This window comes from Dreissena polymorpha, chromosome 16 (assembly GCF_020536995.1).
Source record: "Dreissena polymorpha isolate Duluth1 chromosome 16, UMN_Dpol_1.0, whole genome shotgun sequence".
Classification (NCBI taxonomy): domain Eukaryota; kingdom Metazoa; phylum Mollusca; class Bivalvia; order Myida; family Dreissenidae; genus Dreissena; species Dreissena polymorpha.
In genome coordinates this window covers 11282267-11300200 of record NC_068370.1, presented here as the reverse complement: position 1 = coordinate 11300200, position 17934 = coordinate 11282267, and the positions used below count along the sequence as shown (strand labels likewise).

At 37.3% G+C, this 17934-nt stretch overlaps 1 protein-coding gene across 1 annotated transcript; it reads left to right on the top strand.

Moving 5' to 3' along the window:
* The first annotated feature begins 3626 nt into the window (after positions 1-3626).
* Positions 3627-7610, top strand: LOC127862216 (uncharacterized). Its single transcript, XM_052401228.1, has 2 exons — positions 3627-4289; positions 5696-7610. Exons 1-2 carry the CDS (start codon positions 4218-4220, stop codon positions 7028-7030), a joined length of 1407 nt encoding a protein of 468 aa, XP_052257188.1. The 5' UTR covers positions 3627-4217; the 3' UTR covers positions 7031-7610.
* Positions 7611-17934: the final 10324 nt, after the last annotated feature.

The window sequence follows — 17934 nt, the reverse complement described above, 5'->3', positions numbered from 1 at the left end:
CTCTAGGCCAAGTTCGAACATGGGCCTGACAAGGCCAAAACTAGGTCACGGGGTCACTTGGCGCGTTTTAAACATTCGGCATGGTGTCCGCTCTCTAATTCAAGTAGTTTTCATCCGATCTTCACCAAACTTGGTCACAAGTTTAATCTAGATAAAGTTAACGTTCTACAGGCAAATGGAATCATAAATCTCTAGATAAACACCACACAGAGAATGTCAAAATGCATATTCAAGCCAATGGTATAAGGCAGTGCCGACTTTATTGCTTATAACGAGGTATATGAAGCATTTAACTATAATGATAACAATTGTGGATACAGTAATATTCAGGTACCTATTGTATTTGAGAGGGAAATTGGGAAGGGGAACACATGGTGGTTTTTTTAATATGACTTATTTATAAATGTCAGTCAACAACTAGTACTTAGAATAAGAAACATCAAGTGGTGATTGTTTTCGAGTATTTCAAAGTGTTGTGATAATAGAACAAGCTTTTTAACCAGAAATGATTATTCATAAGACAAAAGAACAATACTTTTTAAGTACATAGTCACATGATGGTATTGTGTAGTTAACTGTGCGTTTAAGGCATCAATTGGTTTCGTTTAAACCCTACTGTGAAGCAAGATTTATCGAATCCAACTTGTGATTGAGAAATATGACAGCGGGGGGGGGGGGGGGGGGGGTAACTGCCCACATTTTAGGGTAGGGGTGTCCCACTGAGACTTCCGAAATGTGACCCATTTTTATACCGGAACTCTCATAAAGTACACCCATTTCGATGCAATATTTTTGAAAAAAAGAGACCCATTTGTATACGATACCATTGAGAAAGTGGGCCCATTTTAATACAAGAAAAGTGAACAGAACATCTAGGCCAAAGTTTCACTATTTAAAGGCAATGTCAAGGTGTTTTCCGGAAATGTTGGGAAGATGTCACAAAGATTGCATCCATCTGAGGTACATGCTTCCGCCACTGCCCCTTCCATTAGCGACACCGTTGCCACTAGTAAATCAGCGATCACCGAACGCGGCGATTGCGATTCAAACGCAGCCATAGCCTCCCCAGGGACCTATACAAACATATATGTTTGTATAGGTCCCTGGCCTCCCCAATCGTTTCGTCAGAAAAAACCAATGGTAGCGATACAGACGGCGTGGCGATGTCCTGCACCACGAAGCTTATCGACCAACCTGGGCGATCTGTACAGCCTAATAGTGAGGCCGTCTTACCGTCAACCAGCAAACTGCATTCTTCGACAGGACATGAAAATATGCACACAATCCCGTCCGTCAAAATTATACAAACATATAAAAACAGTCAAGTTTCTGCATCTTTCTCGCTACTGAAATTTACTTAATTGTGTATACCCATTTATATACAAGAATGGTAATTATCATACCCATTTTGATACTGATACTTTCAAATCTATATGCATTTAAATACAAGCAAATTTCTGATTTCGATACCCATATCTATACTTAGATGCTCAAAACCATATCCATATCTCTAATTTTAGTCGAAAAACACCCCCCCCCCATATTTTCGGCACACCCCTATATGCCCGTATATAGGAAGTTAACCCCCGCCGCCCCGGATATGACAGGATCAGGAATGGTCATAAGCAACTACTGTAAGAGTGTGTAAGAGGCACAATAAACAGGTCAAGAGTATGCGTTGGGATTACATTGTACAGACAAATAGCGTTATTCAATCTAACAATAACTACCATGAATGCCTGGTGCATAAAATAAGAACAAAAACGCGTAAAAGCAGGAAAACACGCCACACGAGTTTAAGTACACCTAGCAGGAAAGCATAATATTTACATCACTAAATGATTAAATTGTTATTGAAACTCGTTAACGCAATATGTATTTAAAAATGAGTACATGTATATAAATCACTTATACCTGAAGTAACGTAAAGCGGGATTATTACACCAGGGAAATTTCCATTGGCGTTCATTTTTTGTGTAAGTAGATTGATTGATTTTTATTTTTGAATTCTTTGAGCTAGTTGATTGACTGTAATCTATTAATTGTATATACATATATGGAAACATAAATCATATATCAAATCTTCTAATGTTTTTTTTAAATCGAAACTTCATGCATTGTAATTAGTTGCAATAATTCAACTCTAAGCTTTACAACCCAAAGGGCTGCTGAGAGCCGCCATAGCAAAAATTATCAAAGGCTCTGGGAGTACGTTTATATGGACTAGCATTGTAATATATAACCTTTTATCATCAGTATTTATGTTTGTTTGTGTCATATATTCAAGGTGAGTGTGAACTTGTAACATATTACATTTTACGTGGCAGTAGAATGTGTATGAACATTTATAATGAACGTATTAACACATCGAATTAATAATTCAGACGATCGAGTCAATTGGTACGGAATCCGGATAGTGCCATCTATAATCTCGCCCTTCATTCATCAAGGGCGACACACGATATTTTGCGCGACATTCCCGGCGACGCACGATATTGTGTGCGACAGTCGCGGCGACGCACAATATTTGCGCGACAGTCACGGCGACGCACGATATATTTAACACGAAATATCGCACTTGTGTAGGTAGCCCAAAAGGCGATATATCGTGTTAAATATATCGTGCGTCGCCGCGACTGTCGCGCAAATATCGTGCATCGCCGCGACGGTCGCGCAAAATATCGTGTATCGTGTATCGTGTGTCGCCCTTGATGAAAGAATTCAGACCGCGACACACGACGAACGAAGCGATACTCGATATTTTGCGCGACAGTCGCGGCGACACGCGATATTTCTACTGTTCAAATATCGCTGTAATAATATCGCCTGACGACTGTCGCATTCTAATTTTTTTTAAACGCGACAGTCGACAGGCAATATTATTACAGCGATATTTGAACAGTCGCCTTTTTATATGCGATATCTCGCCTTTTGAACACGACCGTCGCACTTTACGAACGCGGCCGTCGCCCTTTATGAACGCGGCCGTTGCCCTTTTATATGCGATATCTCGCCCTTTAATAACGCGACAGTCGCCCTTTTATAGGCGATGTCTCGCAGCATATAAAAGGGCGACGGTCGCGTTCATAAAGGGCGACGGTGTGTTAAAAGGGTGAGATATCGCGATAGAATGCGACAGTCGCCCTTTTATATGCGATATCTCGCCCTTTGAACACGACCGTCGCACTTTACGGACGCGACCGTCGCTTTTTATGAACGCGATCGTCGCCCTTTTATATGCGATATCTCGCCCTTTTAGAACGCGACAGTCGCCCTTTTATAGGCGATATCTCGTATATAAAAGGGCGACGGTCGCGTTTATAAAGGGCGATGGTCGTGTTCAAAGGGCGTGATATCGCATATAAAAGGGCGACTGTCGCATTCTAATTTTTAGATATCGAGTATCGCTTCGTGCGTCGTGTTTCGCCCTTGATGAAAGAATGGCGAGATTATAGATGGCACTATCCGGATTCCGTAAATTGGATCTTGAAATAGAAATTGCAGAAATTTATCTATTCGACTTAACTTGAGTGTGTATTTGGAAGTGTCATTTATTTGTGGATATTTTAAAATCGAAAATGCAAGACATTTTATCATTGTTAAAAATTACTGGATCTTAAATTAAAACTGTACTTTTTGCTTGTGTTTCATTTACACTTTTATTTATTCGAGGCGGATGTTATTTGTGTTATGTTTCATTCATGATCTTCCTAGAGCTGTATCGAGCGATTGATTGATACACATACCATGCGTATGCGAGTTCAAGTGTTTCTAAGAAAAGCACCATGTGGCCATGGGGAATCCTAGTTCTTCTTACATGTTTTAGCTTTCAGCTTTTATGAGTACAGATGTAAAGCCACGCAGAGGATAAGTACCTGGTACTTGAGTTATTGCAACTAGGGGAAGGCCCGATTGGTTTTGCGAAATCTGTTTTGATTTGTCCAAGTCAGACTTTGTTATATATAAATAGTGACAGCGTAAGTAGTTAACCACGACTTTCATTTTCACGACGAGGACTGTAGTGATTCATGATAACGTATAGATCGGTTTTAGCGTGTTAGGTGAAGTTTTATACGAGGTTATGCAAACTTAAAGTCTGATAAAACATTCAATCAACACAAACATATAACTGTGTATTATTAACTTTTGAAGTGCCATTTTTTATTTAATCGCGTCTTTGGTTATTAAATCTTCTTTTTAATGCCAGCATTCAACAAATGGCACACGGAGGCGTCGGATGTACAGAGTCAGAGACTGGATACAACAGCGTGTACAGTCGTCACTCTCGGGTAAGTCAGAGACTTGAAGCTTTCTCAAACCCAGCAGCCTGTACAGTCGTCACTCTCGGGTAAGTCAGAGACTAGAAGCGTTCCCAGACACAGCAGCCTGTACAGTCGTCACTCTCGGGTAAGTCAGAGACTAGAAGCGTTCCCAGACACAGCAGCCTGTACAGTCGTCACTCTCGGGTAAGTCAGAGACTAGAAGCGTTCCCAGACACAGCAGCCTGTACAGTCGTCACTCTCGGGTAAGTCAGAGACTTGAAGCTTTCTCAAACCCAGCAGCCTGTACAGTCGTCACTCTCGGGTAAGTCAGAGACTTGAAGCTTTCTCAAACCCAGCAGCCTGTACAGTCGTCACTCTCGGGTAAGTCAGAGACTAGAAGCGTTCCCAGACACAGCAGCCTGTACAGTCGTCACTCTCTGGCAAGTCATAGTCTTGAAGCATTCCCAGACACAGCGGTCTATAGACATAGAGGTCTTTAGACATAGCGGTCTATAAAGCTGTTACACAGCAGTCTATGCAGCAGACTGTGAGCAGATTCGTATCTTCCTATACACTTCTATATTTTGATAGAAATCCTATATTTATGAAAAGCTATTGTCCTATATTCTGTCAAATTAGGTAACGTCTTACATTTATCTGTAATAATATTATTTGCTTGTTTCCCTTGCATCAATTTCACATTTGTGTTTGGTCAAAGCATGTCTCTGTTGACAATCGATTACTAAAGATCACTAAGAATTTGTTCAGAAAAAAGCGTTTGCTAAGATAAGGAACTAACTGTATGAGTTTCATATTATCTGATATTTTTCTTTAAACAAAGTACATGTATAGGACCTTTTGTATGGATTGTCTAAATTACTGAACAATATCCTATGCTTTAGGTAAAAAGAATATTAAAGCACATACATTAGAAAGCGATTGTTTTTTTTTTCTTTTTGTGTGAACATGATTTAATATGGTGTGTTTGTATGAATGTTAATTGATCAATAGCTGTATAAAACAATATACATGTTTTGTTAACAAATGAAACAGTGTTTTGAAAAGTAAAAGAAAAGAATAGTTTAAATTAGCGTACATATGTTTATATACATAAAGCGTGTATGTGTAAAGAGTCATCGCACACGCTAATGAGGAACAACACTTTCCTAAACACACAAAAAAACAAGTCCATAAAAGCCGAAAAAGTTTTTAAAATTTTGCTTGGAATAATTTCTTCAGTTTTTGAACGCACCTCTTATCTTGCCACAAAATAATCATCTTTCTGCAATTAGAATTCCTTGTAGCTAGTTATAGATAGTAATTATGTTTATCTTTGGATTAAATGTTCAAGCAAAAACGTAAGAGGCTTAATCTTCATATGTACAATAACCGCATCTTAAGTTGACTTAAAGATTATTGTTTTCTGTTTTCAGAATTATGTGGAAAGTGTGTCCGTGGAGATCAGCAGTATAATGACCCGGCTGGGGTACGGCGAGGAGATTAGACGATGGCGAGCTGAGAAATACCGGGAGAATGATAGGCTGTGGAATGCACGATTACGCGATGAAACTGTTATCACAGCTGGCAGCAAGGCAGAGGGGTTGACCCGCGCGCATGAAAGCGACCTGGACGTATTAAGCGTGTTGAACGGTGTTCTCTGTGTTGAAGCTGGTATCAATCTATACACCATACCAGAGAACATAGATGTGTTTAAGATGGATACACGCGTATATCCAGGACACTGCAGACTGTTACAAGAGAGACCAGCAAATTCACGCTTGTGTCTAATTAACAATGCTCTGTGTGATGATGGATATGGAGACGTTCTATTATGTAGTAGTTTATTCCTAGATGAATGTTCGGCAGCAGCATATAAATTGCCATCAGTGTCGTATCACGAAAGAGCGGGACCATCGATGCCGATGTCATGTTATGACATATTTCATAAGGATAGAGTAGCTGCACTACGTTGTCTCTACCCCAGCATCTTACAAAAATGGTCTGCGAGACCACGATATTGGCCTCCACCCATCATAGTTAAGAAAGTCGTATCATTAGGAGCCTATGTAACCCCAGTTGGATTTAGGCAAAGTGAATATAAACACATAGAGTGGAGGATTTGTTTCAACACTGGTGAGGTAGAACTTGTGAACAACCTTAATGATACACAAACAAAAATTTATGTTATTCTCAAAATGATTGTCAAAGATATAATGAAACCAAAAAATAAAGAAATAACATCGTACTTGGTGAAAAATATCATATTATGGCAAGCAGAAAACACCCCACAGACAGAGTTTCATGAACGAAGCTTACTTCACTGGCTGCATGACGGGCTTAGAGAGCTTAGGACTGCTATTGAGATAAAACAACTTCGATATTACATGATTCCGGATAGAAATTTAATGGCGGCCTGTGGTTTGGGGGATGCGCAGCAGCATAAATGGGTAGCAGATATTACGGAAATGCTGGGGGAAGGCCCCAGAGTAATACTGAGATTGCCGAAGATACGAAAGGCCATTGTTGCGTCCCCAGAGCCGATGTTGTGGTTCAGCAAGAAAAGGATGGCCGCGGAGATGCTGGACCTGTTGGGGATGAATAGAAGAGCGCAATGTATGGATCAGAATTGGGTGTTGGATGACTCGGATTGCATCCTGAATGCAATACGGATACGCTCTAAGGAGATATATATTGAGTTAGCACAACGAATGCTTCAGGAGGGCAGTTCTGTGATGAGTTTTTGTTATTTGTTAAATCTTTTAAAATGAGTATTCATGTCGTAATGAAACACAAACGACACAAATTATGTCTGTATCATGGCTGGCTTAATGGTCATACATTCTCTTGACAAAATGCAGATTTAAATTATCACATCAACGGCTTATGTGGTATTATATTTTCAAAATGTGTTATCTTGTATGCAGCATTTATGACATGGATGCTAAACTCATAGTTCACGTATTTGTGAACGTTAATTTAAGTTTCATTTTTCAAATAAATGTTGTCCCGGAGTTGAGCGTGCGTAAGAAAATTAAGAAGGTTTTAATTATAATAGTAAAAAGGATAATGTTATTTCTGACTCTGGATTGTAATTATAGTTTAAATATAGGACTCGTCCGCTGTATAGCCTTAGAGGGGCACATCGATGGCTTATAAAGCATGATATTTTCGCACATATAGGCTATCGTTTATGCAGAATGTATTTAATGGATGCAACACTCACAGTTCTCGAGTGTTAAATGCTTATTCAAGCCTTATTTAAAGCGTGCGTGAGAAAATAAGAAGTATTGTGGTATTTCTGACTCTGAGGTGTTCTTGTATTTCAAATATTAAACTCGATCGCTACTACAGTGTATTTGTGGTAATTTCCCAGTCTCATGTACGGCATATTTTTTACATGTATAAAGGCATTTTGTTTGCGCGCAAATGCATTTACACGTCATTTTGTACATCATGTGCAAATATTGAAAACAAGATCAGTTGTATAGCTGTGTAACACTATCAAAACGTATTTACTATTAAAGGTTGTATTGTTGGACTAATTACAGCTTCATAATTAAGTGTTTGCAATTAGAATGCTGCAACCACAATATTGTCTTAACCGTATAAATTTTAACACACCAAAACCAATGAATGTCGTGGATATAATACTAACAGGAATTCAGGTTTTCTCAGTATTATTAAAAGTGTAACCCCGCAGAGGCTGTTTTGGTCAACCATTAAGGCTACATTAAGGTCACCTAGTTGTTGACGCATGTGATTAAGATTTAAACCATCAGTAAATTATGCTTCTTTAATGAGCAATTATGAGAACTACGTCAAACTCGGGAGAGCTTGCATGAGCAATCTCTTTATTTGTCAGTAATTATGTACAATGGTCATTAATTGTTTCAATTTATGACAAATATGATACAATTTAGCCTCACAGTTTAAATAAAATAGAGTAAGAGTCATTTTTTGTTTTGTTTATGCTACCCGTACATAATTTTTGTGATGTTTGTGGTAAGGCCATATATGACAACAAGGGTGTAATTTGAGCATTGTGGTCTTATATTGCCCTATTTGGTGTAAACATGTTTCAAAGTATTTTTACTTATGAAGTTAAATTCACCATATGCATACAGTGAATGGCCCGTTTTTACCGCAGAGGAATAATCATAACAAACATTATATTCCAAATACATTGACAATCGGAAATTTATAAATACAGAACACATGTTCATAATCATTTTGCATAACCAGATGCAAAAACAATGTGACCTACATGGCTTGGTCATCTTTTACCCCTGCGGCATCAGGGAACAAACTTAGTGCATGAATATTATAAATAATGTCATGTGAAATAAAACTAATGTTTACTTTGTTGTTTCAACATGTTTTAAATGTAAGGTTTCAATAAAGTTTAGATAAAAGAGTGTCTTCTAAAGACTTAATTTATCCCAAGAGTCATACTTTAAACAAATTTACTTTTAAATTGTAATTATACAAATATTGTTTACTCCCATGTCCAATATATGCAGCTTACTGGAATTCTTTGGAACGCTTTGGAGGAGAGTCACCCAATGATAATTGTGTGAGGGTTTGTTAGAATCTGCCATTTGGTTGGTGTGGAGAATTCGAAGTAAATTGTTGACGACCGATATCACAAAACACACGACAAAGGACACTGATGGGATACCTGTCATAAAAGCTAACAATCTCTTTTGTGGACCAGAATACAAGATACGCGGTGAAAACTGAATCAGAGAAAATAATTGTGTTATACACATTATTTGACATCCGGTGTGTGACCAGTTTTTAGCTCGACTTTTCGAAGAAAAATGAGAGCTATACTACTCGCCCCGGCGTCGGCGTTGGTTAAAGTTTTGTATAAAGTCAAATAACTTTAACACTATCAAAGATAATTAACTCAAACTTGGAATACTTCTTTATGACAACAAGGCAATTGTATAGGTCAATGTGCATAACTCTGTCAGCATTATTTTTAGAGTTATGCCCCTTTTCATACTTAGAAAATTGAAAATTTGGTTAAGTTTTGTGTTTAGGTCCATTTTATTCCTAAAGTATCAAAGCTATTGCTTTGAGACTTGTAACACTTACTAACTATTATAAAGGGACTGTAGAGGACATGTTGCATAACTCTGGTTGGCATTTTGACGGAATTATGGCTCTTTTTTGACTTAGTAACTTTGAATATTTTGTTAAATGTGTGTTTAGATGCACTTTACTTCTAAAGTATTAAGGCTATTGCTTTCAAACTTCAAATCATGAGGGTACTGTACATGGCATGTTGAATTTGATCTTGACCTTTGAATGACCATGAATCGCAGTGTCAAATAAATAAATTTTGCTTACATCGCCATAACTTCTTTATTTAGGATCAGATTTGATTCATACTTTGACAAAACAACACTTACCTGACAAACCACAATGGACTCCACCCAAACCATCCCCGACGCCCCCCTCCCTCCCAAAAAGAAATAAATTAAAAATATTGTGTTTTCCTTGTTTTCTTTTTTTTTAAATATCATCTAATAAATGACCACACCTCCACATTATTCCCCCTCTCCACCCCCCACACACAAAGAAATTATATTTTTTCTAAACATGGTAAAAAACACACAAATATATTTTGTTTTTATTTTATTTTTGAAAGACCGTCCAACCATCCCACCCAAGCTATTGCTGTCAAACTTGAAATATAATCTTATTAGTTTGTTTTATGTCTTTACAAATGTTCAATAGATTGTGGAAAATATACATAACTCAGAATCGTCTATAATGTACCACTTCTTTAAAACATAAGCGATCAATATGTTTCAATTATGGTCCTCTTCCAGTTAGAATATGACTATATTGCCTTGACATTATTGAATATGAACAATTTCCCCATGATGGCTTACATTATACTGTCAAGCACTCGAAAAGTCGAGCGCGCTGTCTTCTGACAGCTCTTGTTACCACTGGGATTGAACAACTTCCGTTAAAGAATCACTCTGCATGTAGGATGTAACGCATTAATGTACACAACCTTAAGGCCAAGAACATTTATAATATAATATATAATATAACAATTTAAATGGGGTGTGAAAAGTTAAGAACCCACACTATTTTAACAAAGATGAAACAAATATGAAAACACTTTGGCCTTTCCGTTTGAGAGAGATGTTGATTAATGTTATTTTGATTTAAAAATAAAATGTATATAAACCATGAGACCCCAAGGGTATGGTCAGATTTTAATTGAAACATTGACTGGACACGTACCAACAAGCCAGCCAAAAAGAGTGCTAATAATTACGGATGCAAGAGGTTATAAAAACATTAACCGGTTAACCTTTTGCCATAACCAGCTAGTAACCGTTTAACCGGAACACCTTAAGTAGTTAAAATGTTAAAGTATACGTAAACAATGTCATACCGCTCGTACCTTTACTCTCTATAGAAACGAAAGTAATTTGAGATCGCGTGCATTGATAACATGTTTTTTTCTTAATAAAATGTATTGTAACATTTATTTTAATAATTGTGTAAATGTTTGCACATATTGTATTTATTTTTCCTGCGTAAATAATATGACAAAACATCAGAATATGCCATCCAATGTCTCAACTGGATTTTATCGCGAGTTCGATAAACGTGTCAATTGCGTCTTTGCTAATAGTCCCCACTCCCCGCAGTTCGCTAGTTAAATTTTCGCGAGTTAAACAAAACAACAGGTCCAATTATCAAAACGTACCCTCTGTTTGTTACCACAAAGGTACTGATTTATTGCTGTATTGCATTGTTTGTTGACACGTTATTTACAATCGTCGATGGTGCGGCATGTTGTTCTTATTAGTCGCCAGCGCCAATTGGCAGTGTGTCGCGCGCAAAATTTAACATCGTACGAATTGTATTATGAAATAGAGTAAAACATTATTCCAAGAAAAAAGCATACTACAATTATTTTTTTCAGGTTAACCTTTTTCCAAAAATGTAACCGGTTAACTGGTCGTTTCGGTAGGTTAACCGGTTAACCTCTTGCATCCCTACCAATAATACAAACGATGTTTCAAACGTTGTATACACACTCATTTTATGTTGCTGTTAGCAAGAGAGCCGCAATAGCCCTAAAGCATTCATTTGTGTTCAAGGTAATGTTCTAGTTTTTGCTTTGTTACTCAGAATTAAACTAAACTAGATGAGGTAAATATAGCATTCACACTGTTTGAATAGAATTTGGTCACACATATGACATGCACAGTATAATGTTTATGATCTTTACTTAGGATTTGAAACGGTGGCCTACGTTTTGACTCCACTTTACCCATATTTGAGTTTTTTGTGATACTATCATGATAAAAATTCTGATCGAACTGCATCAATATATTGAGTAATAAATGTAGCTTCTAAAGTTGTAACGAAGACCTCATATTGACACAAGTTACATGCGCTGGGTATTATTCAATAAATATGTTGTCATGTAGTTTATTGTTATTTTGGTGTTTAAATGTGTCTTATCAGCGGATATATCTCAAGCTGATTATGGCAGACACAGTCTGGTATCAGATGATATTAGACCCCCCACCGCCCAATTAAATCAACTTTGTATCATAAACATTAATCGCTAATATACTAGGGTCTAACACAGGGCTGCAGCAAGCTGTCGCACCAAGGTCACACCCTGACCCATTTTTCCTACGCCACGCCCTTGTTTTGATTTCATCCCATTATTATAACGGAAGTCAGATTAGAAGTAAAAAAAAACATTAACAATCTTGCAAGTATCCGTTCTGTGTCGATACTTATAAACCGTAAAACGTAGTCATATCTAACGCGATCGTACTGTAGAATTACAACCAACGAAATCAAAAGTAAAAGTGTGCTTTGTTTCCGGCATGCGCATTAAACAGAATAAGACAATTATGTTTTTACTAATCCGTATTCCCAACACGATGTTCATCTTGAAAAATCTGAATGACAAACACTAAATTGTAAATTCCGATTCATACATGTTCAGTTCAACAGAAAATTCATGACAATCACCAGCATATTATATTATCATCAATTTTTATGCCCCCGGATCGAAAGATCGGGGGTATATTGTTTTTGGCCTGTCTGTCTGTCTGTCTGTCATTGTGTCAGTCAGTCAGTCAGTCAGTCAGTCAGTCATTGTATGTGTGTGTGTCACAAAACTTTAATCTTGGTTAAACTTTAATAACTTTTTTAATATTGAAGATAGCAACTTCATATTTGGCAAGCATGTGTATCTCATGGAGCTGCACATTTTGAGTGGTGAAAAGTCAAGGTCATCCTTCAAGGTTAAAGGTCAAATATCATTGTATTTTTCGTTCCTAAAGCTTTAACCTTCGTTAAAGTTTGGTCATAACTTTTTGAATATTGAAGATAGCAACTTGATATTTGGCATGCATGTGTATCTAATGGTAGCTGCACATTTTGAGTAGCTAAAGGTCAAGTTCATCGTTCAAGGTCAAAGGTCAAATTTATGGCTTCAAAGCGGCGCAATATAGGGGGCATTGTGTTTCTGACAAACACATCTCTTGTTCTTACTAAAATTGCAAGAAATTTCACATCTAAAGACCTTTTATGCCGCATCGTTATTGAGGACGATTGAACATGGGTCGAACCTACGTCCTACCAGTTTGAAGAAAAATTCAGTGTAGATCGGAATGTGTGAAAATTCGCGACTTTGTCATGTTCGTTTTCCCTAACTACTCGGTCGTTGAATTGAAGTGAGGTGCGTAAACGATAAAGTGCTTATACCGGTTTTTTAAAAGCATGACATTCCTCCTTTAGTGAAGTACATAGTCACAATATAATGGTATTGTTAAGTTAAGAGTGTTCTTCATAAATCACTTAGTGTCAGTTAAAATCTTTTCATTATGAATAGACTAGTCAGCCGAAAATGTGTATATTACCGAGAACACTCGCATTTATTAACTAGCGTTGAAGTGCGCATGTATTGAAATACTACAACACAATCTACAAAACATCATCCTCCAGTATGAAGGTTAAATTATCAAAAGAGGTATCTTAAAGACCACAATACAATGTTCAGTTGAAAGTTTGTATCGATTGAACAATTACTAGTTTTAAAATCCCAATAAAATAGGTTTCTTACTGAAATCAGTGAAACACAAACTTACTAATATATTAATATTGGTGTAGATTAAATGTACATGTTTGACGACAATACCTCAACCCAATATAGCTGTCAGTCAGCCACTCAGAATGTTGTCAAAGCAAACATTATTTCAATTACATTGGATACTATGCTCTGTTTGAAGTTTCAAGGAAATCCAAGATTGTCACAATGTTAATGTCTAAGTGTAATTGGGAACATGAATCGAGTATACATCGTCTTTATAAACAACTGTTCAAGTAGATTAAAGTTGCAGTGCATTATGAACGTTAACAGTTCGAACATGAGCCATGCCTGGCCAAAAATAGGTCACGGGGTCAAAAACTAGGTCAGGGGGTCACTTATTGCGTTTTAAATATTCTGCATGGTGTCCGCTCTCTATTTCAAGTAGTTTTCATTCGATCTTCACCAACCTTGGGAACAAGTTTTATCTAGATGATCTTTAGGCCAAGTCCGAACATGGGCCATGCCGGGCCAAAAACTAGGTCACGAAGTCACTTAGTTCTTTTTAAACACTCAGCATTGTGTCCGCTCTCTATTTCAAGTAGTTTTCATTCGATCTTCACTAAATTTGGTCAGAAATTGTATCTAGATAATGTTTAGGCCAAGTTCGAACATGGGCCATGCCTGGCCAAAAACTAGGTCACGGGGTCACTTAGTGCGTTTTACACATTCAGTATGGTGTCCGCTCTCTAATGCAAGTAATTTTCATCCGATCTTCACCAAACTTGGTATATCTCATAAACATTTACACAGTTATGCTTTTACGTAGTGACAAACTTACAGTTGGGGGCATCCGTGTCATCCGTGTCGTGTGGACACATTTCTTGTTAACTTTATTTTTTGTGTGTAGAAAACCATGTCAAAATGAAATATGTAAAGAAAGTCAGAAAATAAAAATGTCGAATTGCATTTCTTACACCTTAAGATGAGTAATTGTTAGCGTGAGGAATTACCAGATCAAAAGATACACTTAATCGTAATCGCACGATGGACCAATAATAATAATTAGGAAATAGAGAAAACAACTTCGGGTCCAATATATAATAATAGGTGTTTATTTCAATCCAATGCGCCATATGAGGCACACGAGGACAACATATTTTCGTAAGAAATACACAAAAGAAAAAACAGAAAAAAAACACACGCACGCATACCCCCTCGCTGCCCCCCCCCCCCTCCCCCACACGCACACACTCAAAAGTAAATAAAACATTCCTAAACTTACCAATGTCCACGCAGAGTTGTCGTTCCTCTCACATACAATCTTTGCCATCAAAAGAAAAGCTTTCTAGATCTGGAAGGATTTTTTTTAAAGAATATTATACAAAGTAGTATCATTTTCTTTTATATTTTGAAAACAGTGCATTCGTTTATGTTCATGATATAAAAAATACATAAATTAAAAAATAAAATAAAAATAAAACGGAAAAATTAATGTACCACGTTGTTGAGCTATCATAACGTGGTTGCTATCTCAACGCTGAGTTGACGCTCCGAGCTCTCACATACAATCTTTGCCATCACAAAAAAATTCTCCAGCTCTTGACGAATATTTTTGTTTGTTTAAGTATTATATTCTGAAAGTACTTATAATTTTTTTTTATGTGTTGAAAATATTGTATGTTGAGTGATACAGTGGTTACTGCGTTACACAGACGTCTTCAGCCGAGTTCCCGTCAGTCATCAGGTGTTTCGCCCCTTATCTCGGAACACCCTCTTGATGGTACTAGTTTAGGTTCATAATATTTTTTTTTTAATTTATAATTTCAAAAAAGTAAAAATAACAATGGGAAAAATTATTGTACCACGTGGCTCAGCTATCATCGCATGGTTGGTTATAGCGACAGGAATTTGATCCAGCTATGCAGGTTCCAGTCAAATCTCTGCCCAGAGCTTGGCTCCGTCCACTCGCGGCACATGATGATCACCTGGATCTCGTAAACCACTTTAGGCGAGCAGAAAGTGACATCGCGGCTTGTTCTTAGATATTACACGATGCCAATCTACGCGCAGAGATTTGTCTGAAAAGGCATTGCTGAATCCTATCCCTGCCGAGATAACTGATCGTGGAGTAAATGGCGAAATGGGTATGGTCTCCGCCTGGTGATCGGAAGGACCCTCTTTCCAACTCTACTTAGCCCTCTCAAGATAGTTTCTTAACTTCCAAGTTTGTGTTCGGGAGATTACATCTTACGTGTCCTCATATGGCTTAGCTATTATAAGATTATTTATTCACCATCGAAATATATGGTATGTTAATATTTGATTAACACGGAGTTTTCTGTCGACACTTAAAAATTGCGTGAAATAGATCTTATGGCGTTTCGACCATCATAGCTCAAGCCCAGTCTGAGAAATTGCGCAGTATGGTCAGGAGCTGCGCTGTCCGTTATAAAATCACGCAGTGTTTCGTGGTCGTATCGGTCTCCTGATCTACTGGCTGTATCTACGCTGGTCGCATATGACGTATGACCAAACTTCACGCGACTACGGTATTTTAAAATCCAATTAGCTCATGTAAATGGAACACTCGGGCACAATAATTATCGATGGAAAATTGAAGTTAAACTGTGTTATTTGTAACAAACTCGCAAACTTCGGTAGCCTATTCATGCTTTCATAAACGATTTCCACACGGGCTAACCGAAGACGGTAAACATTTGTAGTTAGATAATATAACGATTTCCGTCTTACCATAACGCATATATACTATTTAAGTAGTGTTTGTTTTCCCATTTTGAAAACAATTTAGTGACCGAGTTCTGACCATAAAGGTCTGCGAGATGGATTTTAACGCGTAATTGTCACTGGAATACTATATGTGTCTATGAACATGTAGAGAGTAGTCTGATATTTCTTTACACTAGACAGTGTTAATTCCTCTACACTGTACACAGGCGTGGTGATGTGGCCAAAGTTCTGGTGGATTTCTCTCGACTCAGCCAATGACATATTCGAATGTTTTAATTCGGGTCTGCTGGTGTTATGTAAAGGTAACTTACGGTGAAAAGCTGTGTTCAGGAGCTACCCCGCAAAATCTTTGATTATCTGCATTCATTACCAGCCAAGATTAATTCACAGAGTCAAATGTACTCCGTCCAGCCGACCTACCCATTCAGACTCCACAGACACATTTAAAATTACACCTTCTTCATATTATATTCTCCCTTCGTTCCGTACATAATTATATCTCATTGATGAAGAGTAAATATCCATGCTTACTTACGCACAACGCGTTACTTCACTGCGTTTTCTCACTTTCGTCTGTTTTCATAAATAGCCATTGCCAATACGTCATATGTGTCTAAAACTTAAAAAGTATACTAGTAATATGCATGAAGAGTAAGTGAATCAGAATCTTAGTTCTGGAAGACCAATTAGTATTGTCCTTATATATCAGTGGCTTGAGTGAATGCCCCCCCCCCCCCCTCCCCCCTTCACAGTAGGGAATGTCTGACAGTCAGTTCATGTCTCGAATGGGCAATTGCATATTGCTGAATGAACTTTGTATATTGCTTTATGACAACTCCCTATTGACATCAGAATAACATTTGAGCCGCGTTCTGAGAAAATTGGGCTTAATGCATGTGTGTAAAGTGTCGTCCCAGATAAGCCTGTGCAGTCTGCACAGGCTAATCACGGACGACACTTTCCGCTTTAATGGTATTTTTCGTTTATAGGAAGTCCCTTTTTACCGAAAATTGTTTAAAAGGAAAGTGTCGTCCCTGATTAGCCTGTGCGGACTGCATAAGCCAGTTGTGCCCCTTATTCAAGGTAAAAAATAAAATATGAAGCCCTTACCTTGTAAAGGAATTACTGTATCTGGTTTATATCAACAGGAAACACAAACTATTGTGCTAATGGGTAATTAGATAGGGAGAAATATGACTTTATCGGTGTTTATGTTGATAAAAGACACTGTTCTCCCACTAAGATGGTAAAATAATATAATTGTTTCAACACCTTTCTCATTGAAAGTTCTTTCTTATAGAAAGAAGATGTTTTCTAAGAAAACTACTTTTACAGTAAAAGGTAAGATTTTTAGGTATTATATTTGTGTGTAAAAAGCTGTCTATTATAATTAAAATACTAAAATGTTCCACATTTGGACTTGAAAGGCAGGAAGAAATTAATGCTTATCTTTTTTAGATTTTGCAGTAATTAATTTTATACTTGTATTACAGGTATATGTCTCTCTGACTTCAGTGCCATTTGATATGTTCACTATAGACAGGCTTTATTGCAGATGTATACTTTTATGGTTATAGCATTCAAGCAGTTCATTACACATTGAAAGTTTGAAAAAGCATGTTAAAAGCTGTGCATCTATTAACTTATTTTCAAATAAAAGTTTAACATGCCAAAGTTGTGCTTATATTTTTACAAGAGTTCATATCAACGTCAGAAGAACGTCTTATGTTCAAACATAACGGCATAGGGTGTTACGACTGATCTGATTTGACGTTTCACTTTTAACGTGAAGAATGTGGAAAACCTAATTGGTAAATATTCCAGTGATCATAA

Coding starts and splice junctions, on each gene's coding strand:
- LOC127862216 (XM_052401228.1), top strand. CDS start 4,218: ATGGCACACGGAGGCGTCGGATGTACAGAGTCAGAGACTGGATACAAC. Junction 4,290..5,695: donor TGTACAGTCGTCACTCTCGG/GTAAGTCAGAGA, acceptor TTCTGTTTTCAG/AATTATGTGGAAAGTGTGTC.